The 20,617-nt window shown below is 40.0% G+C and overlaps 1 protein-coding gene across 1 annotated transcript in view; it reads right to left on the reverse strand.

Annotated features, from left to right (window-relative positions):
- Positions 1 to 20,314, reverse strand: part of LOC139765091 (complex III assembly factor LYRM7-like) — a 28,025-nt gene extending 7,711 nt beyond the window's left edge. The window contains exons 1-2 of the mRNA XM_071692256.1: positions 20,163 to 20,314; positions 13,111 to 13,183 (exon numbers count right to left, since the gene is read on the reverse strand). Of these exons, the coding sequence (XP_071548357.1) occupies positions 13,111 to 13,183; positions 20,163 to 20,186 (97 nt within the window). The 5' untranslated portion in view covers positions 20,187 to 20,314. The remainder of the gene's footprint in view (positions 1 to 13,110; positions 13,184 to 20,162) is intronic.
- Between the last annotated feature and the right edge of the window lie 303 nt (positions 20,315 to 20,617).

Consider the following 20,617-nt stretch of genomic DNA (forward strand, 5'->3'; position numbering starts at 1 on the left):
AGTCGCCTTCTACGACACGTGAGGAATGCGTGGGAAGTATTCTATCTCCCCAGTCCCCAGGGATAGGGGATATATATATATATATATATATATATATATATATATATATATATATATATATATATATATATTTTATCCCTGGGGATAGGGGATTAAGAATACTTCCCACGTATTCCCTGCGTGTCGTAGAAGGCGACTAAAAGGGGAGGGAGCGGGGGCTGGAAATCCTCCCCTCTCGTTTTTTTTCTTTTTTTTCTTTTTTTTCTTTTTTTTTTTCCAAAAGAAGGAACAGAGGGGCCAGGTGAGGATATTCCAAAAAAGGCCCAGTCCTCTGTTCCTAACACTACCTCGCTAATGCGGGAAATGGCGAATAGTTTAAAAGAAAGAAAGAAATATATATATATATTTCTTTCTTTTCTTTCATACTATTCGCCATTTCCCGCTTTAGCGAGGTAGCGCTAAGAACAGACGACTGGGCCTTTGAGGGAATATCCTCACCTGGCCCCCTTCTCTGTTGCTTCTTTTGGAGAAATAAAAAAAAAAAAAGAGATGGGAGGATTTCCAGCCCCCGCTCCCTTCCCTTTTAGTCACCTTCTACGACGCGCAGGGAATAGGTGGGAAGTATTCTTTCTCCCCTATCCCCAGGGATATATATATATATATATATATATATATATATATATATATATATATATATATATATATATATCTTTTCTTTCAAATATTCACCATTTCCCGCATTAGCGAGGTAGTGTTAAGAACAGAGGACTGGGCCTTTGAGGGAATACCCTCACCTGGCCCAGTTCTCTGTTCCTTCTTTTGGAAAATTAAAAAAAAAACGAGAGGGGAGGATTTCCAGCCCCCCCGCTCCCTCCCCTTTTGGTCGCCTTCTGCGACACGCGGGGAATACGTGGGAAGAGTTCTTTCTCGCCTATCCCCCTAAATGTATATATATATGTATATATATATATATGTGTATATATATATATATATATATGTGTATATATATATATATATGTATATGGAAATGGTGAAGAGCTTGTAGATTTGTGTGCTGAAAAAGGACTGATGATTGGGAATACCTGGTTTAAAAAGCGAGATATACATAAGTATACTTATGTAAGTAGGAGAGATGGCCAGAGAGTGTTATTGGATTACGTGTTAATTGACAGGCGCGTGAAAGAGAGACTTTTGGATGTTAATGTGCTGAGAGGTGCAACTGGAGGGACGTCTGATCATTATCTTGTGGAGGCTAAGGTGAAGATTTGTATGGGTTTTCAGAAAAGAAGAGTGAATGTTGGGGTGAAGAGGGTGGTGAGAGTAAGTGAGCTTGGGAAGGAGACCTGTGTGAGGAAGTACCAGGAGAGACTGAGTACAGAATGGAAAAAGGTGAGAACAATGGAAGTAAGGGGAGTGGGGGAGGAATGGGATGTATTTAGGGAATCAGTGATGGATTGCACAAAAGATGCTTGTGGCATGAGAAGAGTGGGAGGTGGGTTGATTAGAAAGGGTAGTGAGTGGTGGGATGAAGAAGTAAGAGTATTAGTGAAAGAGAAGAGAGAGGCATTTGGACGATTTTTGCAGGGAAAAAATGCAATTGAGTGGGAGACGTATAAAAGAAAGAGACAGGAGGTCAAGAGAAAGGTGCAAGAGGTGAAAAAAAGGGCAAATGAGAGTTGGGGTGAGAGAGTATCATTAAATTTTAGGGAGAATAAAAAGATGTTCTGGAAGGAGGTAAATAAAGTGCGTAAGACAAGGGAGCAAATGGGAACTTCAGAGTAGGGCGCAAATGGGGAGGTGATAACAAGTAGTGGTGATGTGAGAAGGAGATGGAGTGAGTATTTTGAAGGTTTGTTGAATGTGTTTGATGATAGAGTGGCAGATATAGGGTGTTTTGGTCGAGGTGGTGGGCAAAGTGCAAGGGTTAGGGAAAATGATTTGGTAAACAGAGAAGAGGTAGTAAAAGCTTTGGGGAAGATGAAAGCCGGCAAGGCAGCAGGTTTGGATGGTATTGCAGTGGAATTTATTAAAAAAGGGGGTGACTGTATTGTTGACTGGTTGGTAAGGTTATTTAATGTATGTATGACTCATGGTTAGGTGCCTGAGGATTGGCGGAATGCGTGCATAGTGCCATTGTACAAAGGCAAAGGGGATAAGAGTGAGTGCTCAAATTCCCTGGGGATAGGGGAGAAAGAATACTTCCCACGTATTCCCTGCGTGTCGTAGAAGGCGACTAAAAGGGAAGGGAGCGGGGGGCTGGAAATCCTCCCCTCTCGTTTTTTTTTTTTTCCCAAAAGAAGGAACAGAGGAGAGGTCCAGGTGGGGATGTTCCCTCAGGGGCCCGGTCCTCTGTTCTTGGCGCTACCTCGCTGTCGCGGGAAATGGCGAATAGTATGAAAAAAAAAAAAAAAAAAGTTTGTTGAGTATTCCTGGTAAATTATATGGGAGGGTATTGATTGAGAGGGTGAAGGCATGTACAGAGCATCAGATTGGGGAAGAGCAGTGTGGTTTCAGAAGTGGTAGAGGATGTGTGGATCAGGTGTTTGCTTTGAAGAATGTATGTGAGAAATACTTAGAAAAGCAAATGGATTTGTATGTAGCATTTATGGATCTGGAGAAGGCATATGATAGAGTTGATAGAGATGCTCTGTGGAAGGTATTAAGAATATATGGTGTGGGAGGAAAGTTGTTAGAAGCAGTGAAAAGTTTTTATCGAGGATGTAAGGCATGTGTACGTGTAGGAAGAGAGGAAAGTGATTGGTTCTCAGTGAATGTAGGTTTGCGGCAGGGGTGTGTGATGTCTCCATGGTTGTTTAATTTGTTTATGGATGGGGTTGTTAGGGAGGTAAATGCAAGAGTTTTGGAAAGAGGGGCAAGTATGAAGTCTGTTGGGGATGAGAGAGCTTGGGAAGTGAGTCAGTTGTTGTTCGCTGATGATACAGCGCTGGTGGCTGATTCATGTGAGAAACTGCAGAAGCTGGTGACTGAGTTTGGTAAAGTGTGTGGAAGAAGAAAGTTAAGAGTAAATGTGAATAAGAGCAAGGTTATTAGGTATAGTAGGGTTCAGGGTCAAGTCAATTGGGAGGTGGGTTTGAATGGAGAAAAACTGGAGGAAGTGAAGTGTTTTAGATATCTGGGAGTGGATCTGGTAGTGGATGGAACCATGGAAGCGGAAGTGGATCATAGGGTGGGGGAGGGGGCGAAAATTCTGGGGGCCTTGAAGAATGTGTGGAAGTCGAGAACATTATCTCGGAAAGCAAAAATGGGTATGTTTGAAGGAATAGTTGTTCCAACAATGTTGTATGGTTGTGAGGCGTGGGCTATGGATAGAGTTGTGCACAGGAGGATGGATGTGCTGGAAATGAGATGTTTGAGGACAATGTGTGGTGTGAGGTGGTTTGATCGAGTGAGTAACGTAAGGGTAAGAGAGATGTGTGGAAATAAAAAGAGCGTGGTTGAGAGAGCAGAAGAGGGTGTTTTGAAGTGGTTTGGGCACATGGAGAGAATGAGTGAGGAAAGATTGACCAAGAGGATATATGTGTCGGAGGTGGAGGGAACGAGGAGAAGAGGGAGACCAAATTGGAGGTGGAAAGATGGAGTGAAAAAGATTTTGTGTGATCGGGGCCTGAACATGCAGGAGGGTGAAAGGAGGGCAAGGAATAGAGTGAATTGGAGCGATGTGGTATACCGGGGTTGACGTGCTGTCAGTGGATTGAATCAACGCATGTGAAGCGTCTGGGGTAAACCATGGAAAGTTGTGTAGGTATGTATATTTGCGTGTGTGGACGTATGTATATACATGTGTATGGGGGGGGGTTGGGCCATTTCTTTCGTCTGTTTCCTTGCGCTACCTCGCAAACGCGGGAGACAGCGACAAAGTATAAAAAAAATATATATATATATATATATATATATATATTCTTTCTTTCATACTATTCGCCATTTCCCGCATTAGCGAGGTAGCGCTAAGAACAGAGGACTGGACCTTTGAGGGAATATCCTCACCTGGTCCCCTTCTCTGTTCCTTCTTTTGGAAAAAAAAAAAAAAAAACGAGAGGGGAGGATTTCCAGCCGCCCGCTCCCTTCCCTTTTAGTCGCCTTCTACGACACGCAGGGAATGCGTGGGAAGTATTCTTTCTCCCCCATCCATGTATAATCACTAAATCATTCAGACATCATGCATTCTAATGGCATAAGTCCAACATCAATGTCTGAAATACAAACTAAAAAATTCTTTGTGCTCAGTTTGATTTAAGTTATAAGCAAAGTTCATGCTTTCCTGCTTTGCTTCAAAGGAACAAGCATGGGAAAACTACGAAGAGCAACATCAAGAAACTTGCATTTGACAAAAAAAGAAAAAATATAGCAAAAAAATGCAACTTCTCGAATGAGAGTGGAAAAGATTTTTCACTAAGCAAACCAGTATATGGTATGTAACTAACTGATACTATTATAATATGAAGTCTACCTCAAACAAACTTGATATCTGTTAGTAAATCTTTAATGTCCATGATAATGTACTAAAGATCTTCTACTTCTCTTTGCATAGCAAATACAGTATGCAGATTAATCCCTTAACTAATAGTGATATATGTTCTATACTTGAACTACTTAATACTTACAGTATTTAACAGTACCAAGCATTACTGGAATCTGCCTCCTTGTGGTTATGCCATGAGTGATAAGTTACCCTTGCCAAGGCTGCATAATCAGAGTACAATCTCATCAAAGAACTTCTCACTCCAAAGGAGTCCATCCTTTCCCTACTACTAATAGCAATGCAAACTTGAAGCTGCAGGAACAGGGGTCCTAAGGGTTCTATGATGATAATATACAATAATATAGGGAGATATTTACAATTACTGTAAATATCATTAAAAAGTTGAATAAAGCATATATATATATATATATATATATATATATATATATATATATATATATATATATGTTTATGGATGGGGTTGTTAGGGAGGTAAATGCAAGAGTTTTGGAAAGAGGGGCAAGTATGAAGTCTGTTGGGGATGAGTGAGCTTGGGAAGTGAGTCAGTTGTTGTTCGCTGATGATACAGCGCTGGTGGCTGATTCATGTGAGAAACTGCAGAAGCTGGTGACTGAGTTTGGTAAAGTGTGTGAAAGAAGAAAGTTAAGAGTAAATGTGAATAAGAGCAAGGTTATTAGGTACAGTAGGGTTGAGGGTCAAGTCAATTGGGAGGTAAGTTTGAATGGAGAAAAACTGGAGGAAGTAAAGTGTTTTAGATATCTGGGAGTGGATCTGGCAGTGGATGGAACCATGGAAGCGGAAGTGGATCATAGGGTGGGGGAGGGGGCGAAAATCCTGGGAGCCTTGAAGAATGTGTGGAAGTCGAGAACATTATCTCGGAAAGCAAAAATGAGTATGTTTGAAGGAATAGTGGTTCCAACAATGTTGTATGGTTGCAAGGCGTGGGCTATGGAGAGAGTTGTGCACAGGAGGATGGATGTGCTGGAAATGAGATGTTTGAGGACAATGTGTGGTGTGAGGTGGTTTGATCGAGTAAGTAACGTAAAGGTAAGAGAGATGTGTGGAAATAAAAAGAGTGTGGTTGAGAGAGCAGAAGAGGGTGTTTTGAAATGGTTTGGGCACATGGAGAGAATGAGTGAGGAAAGATTGACCAAGAGGATTTATGTGTCGGAGGTGGAGCGAACGAGGAGAAGTGGGAGACCAAATTGGAGGTGGAAAGATGGAGTGAAAAAGATTTTGAGTGATCGGGGCCTGAACATGCAGGAGGGTGAAAGGCGGGCAAGGAATAGAGTGAATTGGATCGATGTGGTATACCGGGGTCGACGTGCTGTCAATGGATTGAATCAGGGCATGTGAAGCATCTGGGGTAAACCATGGAAAGTTGTGTGGGGCCTGGATGTGGAAAGGGAGCTGTGGTTTCAGGCATTATTTTATGACAGCTAGAGACTGAGTGTGAACGACTGGGGCCTTTGTTGTCTTTTCCTAGTGCTACTTCACACACATGAGGGTGTAGGGGGATGTTATTCCATGTGTGGCAAGGTGGCGATGGGAATCAATAAAGGCAGACAGTATGAATTATGTACATATGTATATGTCTGTGTGTGTATATATATGTGTACATTTAGATGTATAGGTATGTATATTTGCGTGTGTGGACGTGTATGTATATACATGTGTATGGGGGTGGGTTGGGCCATTTTCTTTCGTCTGTTTCCTTGCGCTACCTCGCAAACGCGGGAGACAGCGACAAAGCAAAATAAATAAAAATGAATAAATATCATCATTTCAATTCACTCTCCCAATCTCACCCTGCACATTCAGGCCCGAATCACTCAATATCTTTATCAGTACATCCCTCCATCTCCAATTTGGTCAACCCCATTTCCTTGTTCCCTCCACTTCTGGCATGTGTGTATATATATATATATATATATATATATATATATATATATATATATATATATATATATATATTCTTTGTTAGCCTTCCCAAACTCATTCTCTCTACATGTCTAAACCATTTTAGTACATCCTCTTCAGCTTTCCCAATCACATTCATTTTATTACCACATCTCTCACTTACCCTTTTATTACTTACTCGATCAAACCACCTAACACCACATACTATCCTTAAACAATTCACCTTTAATTTCCAACAAATCCATCCTTTTCCACGTTCAAACCACCTCACACCACATACTGTCCTCAAACAATTCCCATTTAATTTCCAACAATTCCATCCTTTTCTACACATCCTCATCTATAGACCTTGCCTCACATCCATAAAACAATGTTGGGACTATTGTACCTTTAAACATATCCATTTTTGCCCTCCCAGATAATGACCTCTCTTTCCACACATTCTTTGGTGCTCCCAGAATCCTCACTCTCTCGCCTATACTATGGTTCACCTCCGCTTCAATGGTTCCATTTGCTGCTATGTTCACTCCTAAGTACTTAACCTAACAAACTTTCTCCATTTAAACCCACATCCACACTAGCCTATCCTTCTACCCAGCTAAACCTAATAACATTTGCTTTTAATCATATTTACTTGCAATTCATCCTTTCACACATCCTAACAAAAATCAGTCACCAACATCTGCAGTTTCAAACTCAAATTTGCCACCAGTGCTGCATCATCAGCAAACAACAATTGACTCACTTCACAAGCCCCCTTGTCTCCAACAGACTAAATAATCACCCCCTCTCCATGACTCACATTTACCTCTCCCACCACATCATTCACAAACAAATTAAACAGCCATGGAGACATCACACACCCTGATACAGACCAACCTTCATTGGAACCATTTACTCTCCTCTCTTCCTACTCACACATATACCTTACACCCTTAATTAAACTTACCACTGCTGCTAGCAGCTTTCCTCTCATATCAATAGAGCATAGAGGGTGTTTGAAGTCTAACATATGCAAGAATAGAGCACTGGATTCTTGCCCAACAAAACACTGCTGATGCTGCTTTGTTCTTTTCCACTTTGTCCCAAGGAAACTTTATTGCAATCCTTGCATGTTATTTGATACACACAACTGTTTACGAATATAGCATCATCAGTATAGTCTTTGTGTTGTGCAAGAATTCTGTGCTTTATTCTCACACATGTGAGACTTCAGACACCCTAATGACTGGAAAAATTTGAAAATTGTATCTTGTCATTCAACTGTGGAGAAAAATGTCACAGAAACTAGCATTATTAAACAGTTTCGATGATCTTGGTATCAGTTTAGGCATGTGCAAATTATGACCTGACCCTTGCCTATGGTCATGTGACAGATGACTCCAGTCACCTGATCCATTAATGACTCTGACTCATGTCTCTGGTGACCATGCATTCCTTGACCTTCCTGGTGACCCTCACCTAACAAGGTTATACACCTTACAGGTTGTATATACATGTCTTTAAACCTATACTTGTTCATGTCTGAATTCTTAAAAGCACTCAAATCTTCATGTTTCATTTTCTGTGTGGCTACCAGCATATACATTTTATCCCTGGCGATAGGAGGGAAAGAATATTTCCAACATATTCCCTGCATGTCATAGAAGGTGACTACAAAGGGGTGGGAGCGGGGGGCTGGAAATCCTCCCCTTCTGATTTACTTTTCCAAAAGAGAGAATAAAGATGCAGAGCAATTGAGGATTTTCCCCTCTGAGGCTCAGTCATATGTTCTTGAACACTACTTTGCTAACGTGGGTAGTGCTGAATTTGTATGAAGATACAGGAGGGTGAAAGGCGTGAAAGGAATAGAGTGAATTGGAACGATGTGGTATACCGGTGTCGATGTGCTGTCAATGGATTGAACCAGGGAATTTGAAGCATCAGGGGTAAACCATGGAAAGTTTTGAGGGGCCTGGATGTGGAAAGAGAGCTGTGGATTCAGTGTATTACACATGACAGCTAGAGACTGAGTGTGAACGAATGTGGCCTTTGCTGTCTTTTCCTAACGCTACTCACGCACGTGCAGGAGGAAGGGGTGCTATTTTATGTGTGGTGGGGTGGCGACGGGAATGAATGAAGGCAACAAGTATGAATATGTACATGTGTATATATATATGTCTGTGTATGTATATGTATGTATACGTTGAAATGTATAGGTATGTATATGTGCGTGTGTGGGTGTTTATGTATATACATGTGTATGTGGGTGGGTTGGGCCACTCTTTCATCTATTTCCTTGCGCTACCTTGCTGACGTGGAAAATGGTGACTGGGTAGAATGAATATAAAAAAAATATAAATACATATATAGGGATAAGGGAGAAAGAATACTTCCCAAGCATTCCCCACATGTAGTACAAGGCAACTAAAGGGGATAGTAGTGGGGGCTAGAAACCCTCCCCTCCTTGTATTTTAACTTTCTAAAAGGGGAAACAGGAGTCATGTGGGGAGTGCTCATTCTCCTTGAAGGCTCAGATTGGGGTGTTTAAATATGTGTGGATGTAACCAAGATGAGAAAAAAGGAGAGATAGGTAGTATATTTGAGGAAACAAACCTGGATGTTTTGGCTTTGAGTGACACGAAGCTCAAGGGTAAAGGGGAAGAGTGGTTTGGGAATGTCTTGGGAGTAAAGTCAGGGGTTGGTGAGAGGACAAGAGCAAAAGAAGGAGTAGCACTACTCCTGAAGCAGGAGTTGTGGGAGTATGTGATAGAGTGTAAGAAAGTAAACTAGATTGATATGGGTAAAACTGAAAGTGGATAGAGAGATGGGTGATTATTGGTGCCTATGCACCTGGTCATGAGAAGAAAGATCATGAGAGGCAAGTGTTTTGGGAGCAGCTGAGTGGGTGTGTCAGCAGCTTTGATGCACAAGGCCAGGTTATAGTGATGGGTGATTTGAATGCAAAGGTGAGTAATGTGGCAGTTGAGGGAATAATTGATGTACATAGGGAGTTCAGTGTTGTAAATGGAAATGGTGAAGAGCTTGTAGGTTTGAGTGTGGAAAAAGGACTGGTGATTGGGAATACCTGGTTTACAAAGAGAGATATGCATAAGTATACGTATGTAAGTAGGAGAGGTGGTCAGAGAGCGTTATTGGATTACGTGTTAATTGACAGACACACAAAAGGGAGAATTTTGGATGTTAATGTGCTGAGAGGGGCAACTGGGGGGACGTCTGATCATTATTTTGTGGAGGTGAAGGTGAAGATATGTAGAGGTTTTCAGAAAACAAGAGAGAAAGTTGGGGTGAAGAGAGTGGTGAGAGTAAGTGAGCTCAGAAAAGAGACTTGTGTGAGGAAGTACTAGGAAAGATTGAGTGTAGAATGGAAAAAGGTGAGAGCAAATGATATAAGGGGAGTGGGTGAGGAATGGTATGTATTTAGGGAAGCAGTGATGGCTTGCGCAAAAGATGCCTGTGGCATTAGAAAGGTGAGCAGATTAGAAAAGGTAGTAAGTGGTGGGATGAAGAAGAAAGATTGTTAGTGAAAGAGAAGAGAGAGGCATTTTGATGGTTTTTTGCAGGGAAGTAATGCAAATGACTGGGAGATGTATAAAAGAAAGAGGCAAGAGGTAAAGAGAAAAGTACAAGAGGCGAAAAAGAGGACAAATAAGAGTTGGGGTGAGAGAGTATCATTAAATTTTAGGGAAAATAAAAAGATGTTTTGGAATGAGGTAAATCAAGTATGTAAGACAAGAGAACAAATGGGAACATCAGTGAAGGGGGCAAATGGGGAGGTAATAACAAGTACTAGTGAAGTGAGAGGGAGATGGAGTGAGTATTTTGAAGGTTTGTTGAATGTGTTTGATGATAGAGTGGCAGATATAAGGTGTTTTGGTCGAGATGGTGTGCATAGTGAGACGATCAGGGAGAATGATTTGGTAAACAGAGAAGAGGTAGTGAAAGCTTTGCGGAAGATGAAACCCAGCAAGGCGGTGGGTTTGGATGGTACTGCAGTGGAATTTATCAAAAAAGGGGGTGACTGTGTTGTTGACTGGTTGGTGAGGATATTCAATGTATGTATGGCTCATGGTGAAGTGCCTGAGGATTGGCGGAATGCATGCATAGTGCCATTGTACAAAGGCAAAGAGGATACAGGTGAGTGTTCAAATCACAGAGGGATAAGTTTGTTGAGTATTCCTGGGAAATTTTATGGCAAGGGTATTGATTGAGAGGGTGAAGGCATGTACAGAGCATCGGATTGGGGAAGAGCAGTGTGGTTTCAGAAGTGGTAGAGGATGTGTGGATCAGGTGTTTGCTTTGAAGAATGTATGTGAGAAATACTTAAGAAACAAATGGATTTGTATGTAGCATTTATGGATCTGGAGAAGGCATATGATAAGAGTTGATAGAGATGCTCTGTGGAAGGTATTAAGAGTATATTGTGTGGGAGGCAAGTTGCTGGAAGCAGTGAAAAGTTTTTATCGAAGATGTAAGGCATGTGTACGTGTAGGAAGAGAGGAAAGTGATTGGTTCTCAGTGAATGTCGGTTTGTGGCAGGGGTGCATGATGTCTCCGTGGTTGTTTAATTCGTTTATGGATGGGGTTGTTAGGGAGGTGAATGCAGGAGTTTTGGAGAGAGGGGCAGGGATGCAGTCTGTTGTGGATGGTAGGGCTTGGGAAGTGAGTCAGTTATTGTTCGCTGATGATACAGTGCTGGTGGCTGATTCGGGTGAGAAACTGCAGAAGATGGTGACCGAGTTAGGTAAAGTGTGTGAAAGAAGAATTCTGAGAGTAAATGTGAATAAGAGCAAGGTTATTAAGTATAGTAGGGCTGAGGGACAAGTCAACTGGGAGGTAAGTCTGAATGGAGAAAAACTGGTGGAAGTGAAGTGTTTTAGATATCTGGGAGTGGATCTGGCAGTGGATGGAACCATGCAAGTGGAAATGTGTCACAGGGTGGGGGAGGTGGCAAAAGTTCTGGGAGCATTGAAAAATGTGTGGAAGGCGAGAACATTATCTCGGAAAGCAAAAATTGGTATGTTTGAAGGAATAGTGGTTCCGGCAATGTTATATGGTTGCGAGGCATGGGCTATAGATAGGGTTGTGCGGAGAAGGGTGGATGTGTTGGAAATGAGATGTTTGAGGACAATATGTGGTGTGAGGCGGTTTGATCGAGTAAGTAATGAAGGGTAAGAGAGATGTGTGATGAAAAATGTGTGGTTGAGAGAGCAGAAGAGGGTATATTCAAATGGTTTGGTCACATGGAGAGAATGAGTGAGGAAAGATTGACAAAGAGGTTATATGTGTCAGTGGTGGAGGGAACGAGAAGTGGGAGACCAAAATGGAGGTGGAAGGATGGAATGAAAAAGGTTTTGAGCGATCGGAGCCTGAACATATTGGAGGGTAAAAAGTGTGCAAGGAATAGAGTGAACTGGAACGATGTGGTATACCAGGGTTGACGTGCTGTCAGTGGATTGAACCAGGGCATGTGAAGCGTTTGGGGTAAACCATGGAAAGTTTTATGAGGCCTGGATGTGGAAAGGGAGCTGTGGTTTCGGTGCATTACACATGACAACTAGAGACTGAATGTGGCCTTTGTTTTCTTTTCCTAGCGCTACCTTGCACGTGTGCATGGGGAGGGGGGGTGGCGACAGGAATAGCTAAGGACAGGAAGTATGAATATGTACATGTGTATATATGTATTTGTTTGTGTATGCATATGTGTGTATGCATTGAAATGTATATGTATGAGTGTGGGCAAGTATGTATATACATGTGTATGGGGTGGGTTGGGCCATTCTTTCGTCTGTTGCCTTGCACTACCTCGCTAACGAGGGAGACAGCGACAAAGTATAATAAATAAATAAATACATACACACACATACATAATCATACTTGCATGCCTTCATCCATTCTTGGCGCCACTCCTCCACACAGGAAACAGCATCGCCACCCCGTGTCAGTAAGGTAGTACCAGAAAAACAGAAAAGGACACATTCAAGGTAGCGCTAGGAAAAGACAACAAAGGCCACATTCATTCACACTCAGCCTTTAGCTGTCATGTGTAGTGCACTGAAACCACAGCTCCCTTTCCACATCCAGGCCCCACAAAACTTTCCATGGTTTACCCCAGATGCTAATAATAATAATAATAGGTGCATAAGCATTACAAATGACAGCTAGAGAATGGATGTGAGCAAATATGGCCTCTATTCATCTGTCTCTAGCGCTACCCCACTAATTTGGGAAACAGCGATCACATGAAAAAAAAAAATCATATAAAATAAATATAGAGTATTAACTAAAATTTCTTCTCACACACATGTTCACCATTTCCTGCATGAGTGAGATTGCATCCAGAAAAGAACAGATGACTGAACCTTATTTTTCAAAGGAAAATTCCTCACTTGCCTTTTTCTTCTATTCCTTCTTTAGGTTGGTAATAGAGCAGGAGAGGATTTCCACCCCACACTGCTGCCCCTCTTAGTCACTTACATTGACATGCATGAGATACTTGGGCAGCATTCTTTCTCCCCCATCCCCTGGGATATTTAAAAGCAAAATAATTCTATAAACACTAATAATCATTACATCACTGTATTAAATCTTAAAAGTCTGAACCATAGGCTGATGATCAGGATCATCTAAAGGCTTTATATAATCAAAGAGCAAGGCAATAATTACACTGTAACAATACAAGCTCTCACCATCAAGTGCTTCTCTGTCCCCTTGGAAAACAGTCAAACGTGTTCGATGAAGTTGCTTGAAGCATGAAATCACCTTAAAATCAAGGAATATTACAACAGAGGTAGAATACACATGAAAAGGGATAAGCATTCACATACTACACAGATTATTAATCATTTAACTTTTTTATCAATCCAAACTTGTAGAATATTTAAACAATGAATATAAAAACTTCAACATGAGATATATTATGAACTAATCATACTGCAGCAGAGAAAATTAATATTCATATTTCAAAATCAAAATCAGTAAGCAATGTACACAGGCCATGCTAAGACTACATAACCATTATTATACCTTAAACCTTTGTCAACTTCTCTATACATGAAAAGCTTTGTTATCCAGCATCTATGAACCTAGGATATGCCACACAGGAGAACATGTCAGTTCAAAAGTGCTTCCCCTAAATATGTTACTCGAAATTTCTGGCACTATACTAATCTTCAGAAGTAACATATTTTTCAAACTATAATTAAAGCCCATAAACAGTGGGAAAACAGAGAGGGAACATCATTTCAGTACTCTAACCACTCTCTAATTTAGGTTTTACTTGTATTTTAGATTAAGAAAAAAAAATTCAGCATACATTCAGAAGTCAAAACATGCTGGATAAAACTGTACAGATAAGGTCAAGACAATACCAGTCTGCTGGAAAATACTACAAATTCCATACACTGTCAATACATTTTTTTAGATAGTTATATGTCACTATAAAATTATAGTTATATGTCAAGTTATAAAACTTTTATTGTACCATAAAACATCCAAAAATGTTCACTTGCATCTAGTGTTAATAAATGTTTATGTATGCACATTAAGCCCTTCAATTTGTATAATTTTCAACACAAACCCTAAAAATGCTATCAACTTTTTCCATCTCTTCCCTTTACCTTAAAAGCATGAAAGTGAGGAGGGAGGGATGGAGGACCTATAGAAAAAGTTTACTGCCACCAGTAAATTATGGTGCTACAAGTTTAACACCCTCATAATTCCTAAAAAGGGACAATAAACTTATAATAAGAATTTAAAAACTTTTAAAAAGTTAACAGGGATATCAACCTGATATTGTACGAAGGAAGTCAGGCTGGAAGACATCAATACCCTAGAGCCGGGTGTGTGCTCCTGCCATTACTAGACCAAGAGATACCCAACGTGTCATTGCATCATCTGAATACTGAGTAACCACTGGCAACTCAAATTTGGACCATTATAATAATTCTCTGGAGGCAAATGCTCCTCTTTGATAACATGCTCATTCACATTCAATAATTGTACAGCACTGCCAAAAGGAAATTTTCATTTGCAGTGTAACCAGGTTTTTTGACAATGTGAAGCTTTATTATGGGGAATTGATTTAAAATAAAATTCTAGTTTAGTTCTGAATTGCTATTAGCTTTGACTTTTGAGTAATTTTTTCCTACAACACTATGTGAAGCATGTAGTTAAGGAGCATGCATTGCAACATAACAGTCTTCCTTCCAAAAATCAAGGTGAGAGAGGGCTATCTACTTATTGCAAAAATCTTTTCAAGTCTCTTACAGAGACCCTGGCAAGAGTAATATGTTAAGTTGTGCAATGACAGGACTTATATTTGATAATAATGTCATATGCAACATAACCATCAATTTGTCTAGCAACCGTGAGGCTCACATCTATTTTGTTTGTCTCTGAATGTAAGGTATTTTTTTCTCCCTATTTGTTTGCAATTACCCATCTCTCAAACCATCCCATTATCCCCATAGGAGTTACAATGAACATTATAACACTGATAGCATAATTCTTAATATAATATAAATTCTTAATATAATATAAAGCAAAGCATAATTCTTAATGTATCACTAAGAAGATTGGTGTCTACCACCAAAGCATACAAAGGTTGGTGAAGCAGTTTAAGGAATTTGGGAAGGCTGTTTTACCAGCCCCACTTCCCAAGTCTAAGAGGCCAAGATTAACATCAGCTAGGACCAACAAAGCGATTGCACGACAAGTTAAGGCCTGCCCATCCCTGACAGCCCATGAAATCAAGCAGAAGAATTCTAACTTGCTTGAACATGTCTACAAAGAAGTGTTCAAAAAGTAATTCATAATGACTTAGGATTTCATAGTTTCCTTGCTCAATATAAACCTATGCTGATACCTGTTAGAAGGATAAATGAGTAAAATTTTGCAAGAAATACAGTTTGGGACCAAGAAACATGGAGAACTGTTATGTGGAGTGACAAGCCAACATTTACAATGACTGGAAACACCAGAGGAAGGGTATACAGGCCATCCCACTTGAATCTGCACCTGCCACAATATATATGAAAGACTGTAAAACACCCTTCTTCTCTTATGATTTTAGACTGCCTCAGCTACTATGGTGCTGGTGGTTTGGTAATCTTAACCAAGAGTGTGAAAGTGAACCAGGTAATGTACCTAAATTTACTTAACTCACCATTTACCTGAATCATTTGAAAGTGCAATGGCAAAATATTTATCCAGGATGGGGCTTCCAGTCAAAATGCTAAGTCTTTTACGCTGTGGCTGAATGTTAGCGAGGTGAATTACTTCAAGGACTGGCCAGGAAAGAGCCCTGATCAATACCCAATTTAAATCCTGTAGTCCTTTGTGAAGCAAGTACTTTATGATATGAGGATGTCTTCGGTATCAAAGCTAGGGGCAGTAATTAAGCAGCTATAGGGTAATTTTCCCAGTACTCAAGAATCTTACTGACAGTGTTCCCAACAGGCTATAGGAGTGCATCACGAGGAAAAGGAATTTAACAAAGTATCAATTATGTTGTGTTAATTAAATCTTTTTTAGGCCACTTGACCATAAAAATTCTTATTATCAGTTCATGCCTTAACTTTTAGTGCATATTATATGTGAAAAAATTAACATTAGGTTATAGTAGAGATGGTTATGTATATCTGAGAAAATGTGGGGATAATAAATGTAAAAGTAAGTCAAGTTTGTAAAACTTAACAGAACCTATCAAAATCTCAACATATCTCACAAAGCCAAACTGCATGGAAGATATGTACTTCAAATGGGTTTGCTTTGGGGATCAAACAGATACTCAGGAGGCTGGCTGTTTGTTTACATTTGACAGTACATGTCTGGTTCTCAGTCAATTATTTTGCCAAAAATATCACATAGTATGATAAATCTCAAATGCTAGGGCGTTTGGCAGGAGTTTCAAAGGTTCTCGAGCTTTTGCAAATTAAAAGGTTGACTTTACATTGCTTGATATATATATATATATATATATATATATATATATATATATATATATATATATATATATTTTCCCTGGGGATAGGGGAGAAAGAATACTTCCCACGTATTCCCTGCGTGTCGTAGAAGGCGACTAAAAGGGAAGGGAGCGGGGGGCTGGAAATCCTCCCCTCTCGTTTTTTTTTTTTAATTTTCCAAAAGAAGGAACAGAGAAGAGGGCCAGGTGAGGATATTCCCTCAAAGGCCCAGTCCTCTGTTCTTAACGCTACCTCGCTATCGCGGGAAATGGCGAATAGTATGAAAAAAAAAAATATATATATATATTGGACGATTTTTGCAGGGAAAAAATGCAATTGAGTGGGAGATGTATAAAAGAAAGAGACAGGAGGTCAAGAGAAAGGTGCAAGAGGTGAAAAAAAGGGCAAATGAGAGTTGGGGTGAGAGAGTATCATTAAATTTTAGGGAGAATATAAAGATGTTCTGGAAGGAGGTAAATAAAGTGCGTAAGACAAGGGAGCAAATGGGAACTTCAGTGAAGGGCGCAAATGGGGAGGTGATAACAAGTAGTGGTGATGTGAGAAGGAGATGGAGTGAGTATTTTGAAGGTTTGTTGAATGTGTTTGATGATAGAGTGGCAGATATAGGGTGTTTTGGTCGAGGTGGTGTGCAAAGTGAGAGGGTTAGGGAAAATGATTTGGTAAACAGAGAAGAGGTAGTGAAAGCTTTGCGGAAGATGAAAGCCGGCAAGGCAGCAGGTTTGGATGGTATTGCAGTGGAATTTATTAAAAAAGGGGGTGACTGTATTGTTGACTGGTTGGTAAGGTTATTTAATGTATGTATGACTCATGGTGAGGTGCCTGAGGATTGGCGGAATGCGTGCATAGTGCCATTGTACAAAGGCAAAGGGGATAAGAGTGAGTGCTCAAATTACAGAGGTATAAGTTTGTTGAGTATTCCTGGTAAATTATATGGGAGGGTATTGATTGAGAGGGTGAAGGCATGTACAGAGCATCAGATTGGGGAAGAGCAGTGTGGTTTCAGAAGTGGTAGAGGATGTGTGGATCAGGTGTTTGCTTTGAAGAATGTATGTGAGAAATACTTAGAAAAGCAAATGGATTTGTATGTAGCATTTATGGATCTGGAGAAGGCATATGATAGAGTTGATAGAGATGCTCTGTGGAAGGTATTAAGAATATATGGTGTGGGAGGAAAGTTGTTAGAAGCAGTGAAAAGTTTTTATCGAGGATGTAAGGCATGTGTACGTGTAGGAAGAGAGGAAAGTGATTGGTTCTCAGTGAATGTAGGTTTGTGGCAGGGGTGTGTGATGTCTCCATGGTTGTTTAATTTGTTTATGGATGGGGTTGTTAGGGAGGTAAATGCAAGAGTTTTGGAAAGAGGGGCAAGTATGAAGTCTGTTGGGGATGAGAGAGCTTGGGAAGTGAGTCAGTTGTTGTTCGCTGATGATACAGCGCTGGTGGCTGATTCATGTGAGAAACTGCAGAAGCTGGTGACTGAGTTTGGTAAAGTGTGTGGAAGAAGAAAGTTAAGAGTAAATGTGAATAAGAGCAAGGTTATTAGGTACAGTAGGGTTGAGGGTCAAGTCAATTGGGAGGTGAGTTTGAATGGAGAAAAACTGGAGGAAGTGAAGTGTTTTAGATATCTGGGAGTGGATCTGGCAGCGGATGGAACCATGGAAGCGGAAGTGGATCATAGGGTGGGGGAGGGGGCGAAAATTCTGGGGGCCTTGAAGAATGTGTGGAAGTCGAGAACATTATCTCGGAAAGCAAAAATGGGTATGTTTGAAGGAATGGTGGTTCCAACAATGTTGTATGGTTGCGAGGCGTGGGCTATGGATAGAGTTGTGCGCAGGAGGATGGATGTGCTGGAAATGAGATGTTTGAGGACAATGTGTGGTGTGAGGTGGTTTGATCGAGTGAGTAACGTAAGGGTAAGAGAGATGTGTGGAAATAAAAAGAGCGTGGTTGAGAGAGCAGAAGAGGGTGTTTTGAAGTGGCTTGGGCACATGGAGAGAATGAGTGAGGAAAGATTGACCAAGAGGATATATGTGTCGGAGGTGGAGGGAACGAGGAGAAGAGGGAGACCAAATTGGAGGTGGAAAGATGGAGTGAAAAAGATTTTGTGTGATCGGGGCCTGAACATGCAGTAGGGTGAAAGGAGGGCAAGGAATAGAGTGAATTGGAGCGATGTGGTATACCGGGGTTGACGTGCTGTCAGTGGATTGAATCAAGGCATGTGAAGCGTCTGGGGTAAACCATGGAAAGCTGTGTAGGTATGTATATTTGCGTGTGTGGACGTATGTATATACATGTGTATGGGGGGGGGTTGGGCCATTTCTTTCAGTCTGTTTCCTTGCGCTACCTCGCAAACGCGGGAGACAGCGACAAAGTATGAAAAAAAAAAATATATATATTATATATATTATATTTTTTTATTATATATATATATATATATATATATATATATATTTCTTTTTTTCATACTATTCGCCATTTCCCGCGATAGTGAGGTAGCGTTAAGAACAGAGGACTGGGCCTTTTTTGGAATATCCTCACCTAGCCCCCTCTGTTCCTTCTTTTGGAAAATTAAAAAAAAAAAAAGAGAGAGGGGAGGATTTCCAGCCCCCCGCTCCCTCCCCTTTTAGTCACCTTCTACGACACGCAGGGAATACGTGGGATGTATTCTTAATCCCCTATCCCCAGGGATAAAATATATATATATATATATATAATATATATAAAATATATATAAAATATATATATATATATATATATATATATATATATATATATATATATATATATATATATATATAGTAACCCCCATCCCCAACTATTCGTCTACACAATATTTCTTACAAAATATCTTGGTCCAAATCATGCTTTTTAATTGTTTTGGTACTCGCAAAAAACTAGCAATCCAGCATAAAATCACTCATCATTCAAAGCTAATAGCAGTGCTGACTTAAACCTTCACCACAGCAAGGATGGGGATAGGTGATTGGGATAATTTCTCTAATAAATCTACTGGAAACCTCACCTAACATCCCCTAACAACTGAAATTTACCTTCCAATAACCTTACAAAAAGAGAACATAAGTTTTGGCCTTATTTCCTTTAAGATGCTAATAGGTTTGGGCACTGAGCATGCCAGTAATATTCCATGCAAATCCATACTAGCAAACACAATCATTTTATTGTGTAGGTTAATACTACCACTCTGTTGATAATAAAATAAGTCTTTCTTGGGATATGGTAGAATTTACTGATGAAATTTCATCGTGATCAGAAGGCATTATTTCAATATTCTCTTATAAATCTATATCAAATAACTCGATAGCAGGGAGGGCTATGGAGATCATGGAAAATGTTTGGTTAATCTAGAAATATATAAATATATATCGACCGCAATGCGAAGACATATTCTGCTTTGAAGTAATAAAGGCTTCGTTTTTACCACATTTTGTACAGCAAATGAGACTCATGTTTTCTTGGTTTGTATAGTACAAACACGCTCCCTGGTCTCATTCTCCACAAGGTATCCTACCTTGCACATACCATAATTTAAAGGGCATGCCATTGGACTTTAATTGAGAGAGAGTGGCAAGGGTATACTAATACAAACAATTCATTCATTAAGAGAAATCCAAGGAAGGGAAGTGATATGAGCTCTGACAGTAAGCCCCCGATAAATTAATGTGAATCCATAACTCGAACCCTGCCATTATCCCGCTGACGATAAACTAATATTAACAAAACAAAGCTTAAAGTTGAACCTTATTCCTCAGTTCTTGATTCATATCTGGCTTGGGGTCTTGCCTAAAAAAATTATTCACTTTTCTAAATAATCTTGCAGTTATTTAACGACAGAGATGTTTTCGTCGGATGTAATCCAGATTCGTATTCCGGATTTTTAAGAACGTAATGTACCAGCACATGATACATTCAGTTCGTGGGAAAAATTGATTTATTTATTATTACCTTTATTCCTAATCTTCATAGTGAAGAAATTAACCCATACAGTTTCAAATTTCACTGATATATGCTGAATGTGTCTTAGGTTACGGAATTCTTTACCTGATTTACAAAAGCGCGTTGTAGGTTTATGATCTCTTTATGGAATCGTTTTTATCATGAATAATTATTCAAGAGGTTGGTGTTATCAATTATTACTCATGTAACTTATCTTTAGACATAAAATAACCTGTCGTTGGTTGTGATATGAAGCAGG

The sequence above is a fragment of the Panulirus ornatus genome, chromosome 52, assembly GCF_036320965.1.
Source record: "Panulirus ornatus isolate Po-2019 chromosome 52, ASM3632096v1, whole genome shotgun sequence".
In the NCBI taxonomy this organism is placed as follows: domain Eukaryota; kingdom Metazoa; phylum Arthropoda; class Malacostraca; order Decapoda; family Palinuridae; genus Panulirus; species Panulirus ornatus.